The sequence below is a fragment of the Python bivittatus genome, unplaced genomic scaffold (genome assembly GCF_059951505.1).
Source record: "Python bivittatus isolate LINGU-HERP-01145 unplaced genomic scaffold, Pbiv_v1 ctg000100_np1212, whole genome shotgun sequence".
NCBI classification, from domain to species: domain Eukaryota; kingdom Metazoa; phylum Chordata; class Lepidosauria; order Squamata; family Pythonidae; genus Python; species Python bivittatus.
The window spans coordinates 2,297,525-2,305,201 of record NW_028277038.1 but is presented as its reverse complement, the minus strand read 5'-3'; the positions used below and the strand labels follow the sequence as shown (position 1 = coordinate 2,305,201).

At 46.8% G+C, this 7,677-nt stretch overlaps 1 protein-coding gene across 1 annotated transcript in view; it reads right to left on the bottom strand.

Moving 5' to 3' along the window:
• Positions 1-2,077: 2,077 nt before the first annotated feature.
• HIP1R (huntingtin interacting protein 1 related) overlaps positions 2,078-7,677 on the bottom strand; it is a 34,875-nt gene continuing 29,275 nt past the window's right edge. Inside the window, exons 25-32 of the mRNA XM_088135233.1 lie at positions 6,652-6,682; positions 6,374-6,436; positions 5,682-5,782; positions 5,450-5,555; positions 5,165-5,288; positions 4,185-4,246; positions 3,212-3,409; positions 2,078-2,962 (exon numbers count right to left, since the gene is read on the bottom strand). Of these exons, the coding sequence (XP_087991359.1) occupies positions 2,918-2,962; positions 3,212-3,409; positions 4,185-4,246; positions 5,165-5,288; positions 5,450-5,555; positions 5,682-5,782; positions 6,374-6,436; positions 6,652-6,682 (730 nt within the window). The 3' untranslated portion in view covers positions 2,078-2,917. The remainder of the gene's footprint in view (positions 2,963-3,211; positions 3,410-4,184; positions 4,247-5,164; positions 5,289-5,449; positions 5,556-5,681; positions 5,783-6,373; positions 6,437-6,651; positions 6,683-7,677) is intronic.

The window sequence follows — 7,677 nt, the reverse complement described above, 5'->3', positions numbered from 1 at the left end:
AAGAGTCAGTCAAGCCCACTGGGGGAGGAGCAGGCCACGTTCACTCGAGGTTGCAGTCCTTCGGCTGTGTCCATACAGCAAATAAATAATAATCGGAGCTTGGGTGGAATGGAGCCACTCAAGGCCTTTGCCAGTTGCAGGCATTCCTGCTTAGGTGTAATTGAAATCAAAGGGCTGACAGAAAAAGACAGGAGAGGAACGGATCTTCAACTCTTGCTTGGTGGAAGCTGAAACTGCATGTGTGCACGCACACACCCTGGCCCAAAAAGAGCCATTGCGCCAGAATTGGTGCCTGTCGGAGTTGATGGAGAAAAGGTGGCAACGCAAACCCCGGCTGCTCTCCTAATGGCCGCCCACACGCCGTCGTTCACTGAAGTGGAGATATCCCTTGTCACCTCCAGGCCCTGGCGATGGCGAACCCTACCTGAAAAGACATTGTTCTTCAGCCAGAATCAGCCATGCTGCTTCCAGGGAGCAGTTTAACCTGCTTGACAGAATGATTTTCTCTTAGCGCTCAGGGTGGAACCTTTCTCGTTCACTTTTGATATTACGGTTTGCAATAGTTTCGTTTATACGAGTCATGTTTTTGAAACAGCCCTTTTAAAAAGCCAAACGCCTCCGAAGCGTAAGAAGCCATGTCTCCCTGACGGAATTATCTGGGAGGGAAATAGCTGCAATTTTATACCATGGTCTTAATTGCCCTTTTTGTGAAGGTGTGCAACTCAGGAGGGAGGGTTGTGGTAGCGTGGAACGTCACAGTAAACTGGCCTGATGTTAGCAGTGTCCACTTTCTTGATTAGTATTGTGAAAAAGCACGTGCAGATTTTGCTGGTCTGCCCTTGTTCATCCAATGCCCAGCAGCGGATCTGCAGATCAGTGCCGTTTCCTGGTAGGTGGTCGTAGGCAGGCCTGTGTTCAAGCCTGAATTAGGCTATTTCTGTCCTAGGAAGGGAGGCTGGCTCTGTGTCTTAACGAAGAGAAGGGTCATTTAAGGCAACTTGATAATCCTACAGCAGGACAGTTTTCTGGTGCTTTTAGGCCTCAGATTACAGCGATTTAGCGTTTGATGCTGGAATGAGCCAGTTCTAAACTACACCGTGCTACCTATAGCCTCCAAATGTGCCTGGGATGCAGAAAAATGTTACCTTTCTTGCTTCTGGGACAACTCCTAATGTATCAAGCCTGTTCAACGTTGTTGTACAACTTAGAATGTGGTTTCAAAACAAGCTTCAGAGCTGAAAATGGTTACTTTTTCTTGTAGAATTGCTGTTTTATAGAAACAAACTTTGGGGTTGCAGTGATTACTCATTAAAAAAAAAATTCCTAAATTTTGTACAAACTCTTGTTGCTGATTTCTTACACTTCTTTACGCCTACAGTGTGCCGGGAGCCTGTAGCCAAGGTTCAACAAGTCCTTTCTCCAACTATCCACTGATTTCAACCATCAGGGCTTACCTAAGTGTGTTGCTTTCAGGCTGGCCTGATTTTGTAGGAAAAAAGGAGCAAAACATTTAATTGGATTTCAAGGCTAGAAATTCATGCAGACAGCCATTCTATACACTAACGAGCTCCATTGGAACTTCGTAGTAGGCTGGTATCAAATAGCCTTTTTCTGGCATTTTGCAACAGTGTACAATAAAAGATGATCAATGGGTAAAAATTAGATGTGTGTGTACAACAGAAACAGAACTTCCTTTCTGTTCAAAATATAACCATAAATCAGGTTCTTGCTTGGTAGTCTGAACAGAAGCTGCTTTATTTCCTAGCTATAAAATCTCTCATAACTGGAGCAACAGCTGGAGCAAGGAGGATAATGGCTGGTTAGGTCCCAGGAGAAATCTTGCTTTGCCTTCCGTGCTGGGAAGTCAATAACCCGTGTGCAACCCCCACAGATTCTGCTCTTCTAGTCAGTTGCTCAGTAACTGTAATCAGGGTGACCCGAGTTTGAATCTATACACTAAGCTTTCCTTGGAAGCTCATTCAAGGAGTGGCAGAATCAAATCGGAGAGTAAATGCTAAATGAAACTTCATGACCCAGGCAATGCTAGCCAATGGCCAAAAAGAAAGACACAACCCAGTTTCAGCTAAATCATTTTAATAAGCGAAAAAGTTATCTTAAGGTTTGGTTAAGAACAGTTCCCCTCCCAGTCTCTTTTTCCTTTGCAAAGAAGCCCCCTCTCCAAATCTCAGCTACTTCCAACAGTAATTCTGAAATAAGTGGGATGACTTTTTTTTTTTGCATTGTATTCCTAAGTAAGGTTTTAAGGGATTTTAAAACCACTAGTTTTTTTTCCTTTCTGTGTATAAATTCAGTTCTTCTTAATTGTGTACTATAAAATCTCTAAAAGGTATTTCATTTTCACCCCAGGGTAACCCATTTTCGTTTTGCTTCAGACCAGCATAAAAACTACAAGGAACCACATCTAAACAACCAACAGTAGCCACGGAAATTCACATTTCTTTAAAAACATCTTCATAGAATAATAGATACACCAATATTTACTCAAAAATTCCCAAATGATTCCTATTGCTTATAAATAATATCAGCGAGCCCTAATCCCCTTTCCTCTTAGGGTTTCTGCCTTCTCATTGACAGTGGTGGGCAGAAGAGACCTCTCAGAATAAAACCAAGGCGGCAGAAGGCAATGGAGATCCCGTTGGCATCTGTTTAAAACACAGATGTTTAAAGGGGTTGGAATGTCTACACTGGGGGTGGGGGCTCCTGAGTGTCTCCTGCCACAGAAAGGCTGAAGGGTGCTGACATCTTAGCCCCTCCACCAGAAATCTATGTTTCGGGGTACTGGCGAAAAAACAGCAGATCCAAGGGTTGAATTCCTTGAGGGCAAGGCAGAGTTAGAAACCGGGAAGCCATTTTTCTGGCACTTGCTTCTACTCTGCTCGGCTGCCTGTTGGTTGCCTTAGAAGTTAACTATGTGGGCTTGGTAGACTCCATCCTGCGCCAACTGTAAAGGAGAAGAGGGAGGGAGCCAAAAAAAAAAAAAAAACTGTAATAGCTGTTTTCCAGCTGAAGAAGTCATCCTCTCTGGAGGGAGCGTGGCCTGTCTCACGGGTTTTTGCAAAGCATTCTCACGGGGCCAAAGTCCAGTGGGAAAAGGGTCTGAGAATCACGGGTGGTGAGGGAGTGGTATGGCGTGGCCCTTCCCTTCTGCCCGTGGTAGGGGTGGGGGAACGGAGCCCCTCACTCTGCTCACCTCATGGTCCGGCTTGGTTTGGCCTGGCTTCTGTGCCGTGGCAGGTCTCTGCAAGGATGCTGGCTTACGAGCGACAGCAGGCTTCCTTCCATCCGCGCTCTCCGCGTAAAGACCGGCCAAGGCATAATGCTGCCGCCTCAGCTCCCCGAGACGCAGCCTCTCGTTTTCCAGCGTCTTTTCCAGCTCCAAAACCTTCACCTGCAAAACACAGAATCTTCTGGATTGGGCTCTGTGAAAGAGCAGGTAAGTTCACTCGCTTTATTTAAGAAACTGACACAGCCACCCATCTGACGTGCCATTCCTCTGGGTGGCTCACAGCAGCAAGAAGAAATAAATAAGTGACAAGAAAAAATCTCCCAAGAGCAGGTCCTCAAACAACCATTTAGCAAAGACCCACAAGTTCTTCCCGTGCCACTGTGGAGCTGGTCCACTATACTTTACAGCCTGGGTCTCACCCTGTGCTACACAAGATGGTGCCCTGGCTGGACAATCTTTACTGAACAAAGACCAGCAGGCCCACCCATTCTCATTACACACTCAGCTGTTTCCCATGCTTTCTAAGCAATGACTAACTTACATTCCAGGTGAAAGGAAACTAAATCCAGCTTCTCATGATGCTGTGATCTGGACCAGCATGCTGAGCCCTAAGTATTTGTTGAATAGCAGTAGGGTCTGGTGTCCAACACCTGTTCTCCTAGAGGAAACTCAATCCTTGTGCTATGGTTATTTAGATTCACAAGAATCTGCAACTAGGTTGTTATAAGATGGGGCAGCGGGGAGCTTTGGGTCGTGCTTGTTGAGGTATTCCTGGACCAGCCTTTGGGGAAAGGCGCTACATTCAAGGAGGTGTCATCCTCCACATCCTGAGCAGTCAACATCACTACATTATCCAAACCTTCCTTCTATGTATGCGTTTTCTCAAAAGAGTAAAATCTCAACACTCCTGTTAAGAAATTCCGTGGCTCCAAAGTACCTGTGTCTCCATTTCCTCTTTCTTGAGTTTGATCAAGGACATCCCAGAGAAGTCCATGGTGTCTGGTTGGAAGAGAAAAAGAGGCTCGTTACAGAGGTGGTCACGATCCAGCTCCTCCTCCAGATGTTCTCCTGTCTTGATCAAGGTTGCACAGGAGAGATGGAAGGCTTGCCCCGTTCTGCAATTCTGGGCATTCTGCAATTCTTCACCCTGGCTGCGTTTCAATAAAACCTCACCACGTCTTCTCTCCAACATTGTTTCCTAAGGCAGTTCAAGGCCATTTGCTCTAGAAAATCATGGACCAAGCCTACAGGGCCTGGATTTCTCTCTTTAAAAGGAAAGCTGAGATTCTCAGAAAGCCTAGTTCAGCACCTACTGCTGCCCAAGAAGAGTGTCTGTATAACATACCACAAATAAAATCACAGCTTAAGTTAGCTGCATCTTCTCCTGCTCAAGAGACCCTAATAACGGAATGTGGGAGGCAGAATGACCACCCAATTGTGATGGACACATTAAAAGAAAGGGAAAACTTCCTTGATTGGAATTCCTGGAGATTTCTCAGGCACAGCCATTTAGTTTTCCAGACAGGAATACGGAAGTGCTCTGCTCCTTGCACAGGAAGGCCCAGGCCACTCATCCCTTACAGATCCCACCCACCTCTCAGGGCTGTTGTGAGCTGCTCGGAAGAGGCGTGGAATAAAAAGTGGCTTTAAAAAATGATCGTTGCCCATTAGGGCTGCATTTTCGACGGCTCCCTCTGGCTTCCAATGCATCAGTGCTTCCTAGCCACAGCACCTTCCAGGGGGATGGAATTCAATGCCCAGAATTCTCTTGCTACCGCCAACGAAGTTGACGAGGCTGCCAACGCGGCCATGAACCCTTCTGCAAACCAGTCAGCCGAACTGTCTGAAGTGCAGACTGCAGATGGGAAAGGACAAGCCTTCTCTACGTCCCGCTTAGCCACCCCAACCAGGCCTTACCTTTCTCTTCTACCTGCTCTTGACCAGACTTGGTGGAGGCCACGACGTTGGCGGCCATCTCGTTGACCGTACGCGAGCACTCCTGGAGCTTGCTGAGGTTCTTGCTGTGCTTCTCTGCTTTCACCTGGTGTCCCAAACCAAAAACAAGAATCTCAACAATCCCTTTTAACGCTTTCGGAGACTAATACGTGCTTTGGATCACTTCCAACGGTAGAAACCTGGATCAGTTGGGGAAAAAAATAAAAATCCAGAGGATGCAGCTGTTTCTCTTTGGGGACCATTTACCTTGGAGGCAGCTACGAGCTGCGCCGTGCTAGCTGCGATCTCGTGCGAACAGACAATCAGCTCCTCGTATTTGCCCATGTGCAGGACTACCTTGTCTGCAGATTCTCTGAAGCGGGATGCAAAAAAAAAGGTGAGAAAAATGCATGACTTGTCCCCAGCAGGGAAACCAAGCTCTGTCTCGGGAAATAAGCCAGCTAGGGAAAGAAAGCTGAGGGGCGATCCAGATACCTACACAAGCTGAGTTGCTCCCCATCCAACCGCTTTGGATGCAGAAATGAGGCCCTCCGTCCAACAGGAGTTCTTGGCATAAAATTCCTGGGGTGTTGCTGCCCCCTAGTGTTCCAGAAAAAAATATATTTTATCATTGCCTTGTACAGACCCCAAATAGCCAGTGTTTCTCAACCTTGGCAACTTTAAGGTGGGTGGACTTCAACTCCCAGAATTCCCCAGCCAGCATGGCTGGCTGGGGAATTCTGGGAGTTGAAGTCCACCCATCTTAAAGATGCCAAGGTTGAGAAACACTGGTGTAGAGGAAAGGGCCCGCTGCGGGAATTTAGAAGACATGGCCACCATCAACCAAGCTCTCATCTATCTAGAATTCCAAAATAGTGTTCTTTCTCCAGCTCCTATGCTCTGCATTCATTTCTCTGAAAGACTAAACTTTGGGTCTCACTCTGGGTGGGAGGGAAGAAGCAACAGGATCTGGAAGATGATAATAATCCAAATGTATTTCTGTATTATCGACATTTGCAATAGATACAGGAATGGACTTCCTAGGATCCCAAGAAGGAGGGAAGATCCTGCTTGAAATGTCACGGTCAAACTACAGATGCGGCGTGAGGAAAAAGGGGGGACAGAGACTGACAATTTTCCCCACTTTTAAAAAAAATAAATAACAGCCACAGAGAATAAACAAGGTCTCACCCTTCCGCTTTCTACAATCTCCTTCTGCAACTGTGTGGAGGTCATGACAAGCTGCCGGATAGCCTGAAACCAGAGGAGAAAGCAGAAAAATTCAGCTGATTGCTGGGTGCGAGCACGCCATTCGCAAGAAAGGGTCTGAAGTCAGAGCAATTTCTACCGTGGGGCCTTAAATAAAAGGGTTTTCCAATGATCCACACATCTGACCAAAAACGGCAGTGGGGAAGAGTTTCTTGCCATGAGGCACCAGATGGAGTTCTGTTTAATGAATGATCCCTCACCTTCATTAAATCTGTGCACGAATTCAGGATTCTGTGGGGGGAAAAAGAAGAAAATGCCTCTGGTTAGAACGATGAAGCCTACACATCTGGAAGCCATTCTTTTTGGAAACAAAGTCACAAGAACCAAAAATGTGACACTGCCCCCCCGAAGCCCCATTGAAATGGACCGTTCATTACTTGTAGAGATACTAAACCAGCAGCATGTGTGCAATTGAAATGAACCCAGTTTTAAATCTCCTGCTATGGTTTCTCCAAAGGATCTTTGGGGAAAGTTATCCACAATATTATGTGAAACCACCCATTCAAGAAACAGATGAGTAGGATGAGGGTAGGATCCCTTTCAGGTCAAAACCATTGGGCTGTAGGCAGATGAATGAATCGGTTGCCCGACACGCCTTCACTAGGTAGGTTTCATGGGAATTTGAAATGTGAGCATATTATAAACATTTTGAAGAAAGTATTCAGTATAGAAGGGGGGACGTGGTGGCGCAGCGGCTTAATGACGCTGAAAGTTGCCGGCCAGAAATGGTCGACACGTCAGCGGTTCGAGTCCAGCCTTCGCGTTAACAGGGTGAGCTCCTGTTTCCTCCCCAGTTCCTGTCAACCCAACAGTTCGAAAACTCACGTGAGTAGATAAATGGGGACTCTCACTCCGGTGGGAGGAAAAATGCTGGCGGCGCCTTGCAAAAGGAGCCAGGAGCAGTTGCTGGTAAGCGCGAATCCGCGCTCGCCCGAAAAGGGCGCGAAGCAACAGAAACCCCGCCTCCTGCACTCACCAGCTGGGCTCTGCTCTAGGAAGGAGGCTCTGGCAAACCACTTCCGAAACACCTTGCCTTGAAAACTGCAAGGACTCGTCCAAGCAGTCACTGCAGAGTCGGTAACGACTGAGCGCAGATTAAAAAAAAAAAAATTCAGTATAGAAGTCAAGGTGCTTCTTTATAGCAAGAAAAAGAAGATGGGGCCCATCTTCTCCAGAAGGTTCATTAAGGTCTTTCCTAGCCCTGGTGACCTCAAATCTGCCTTAAC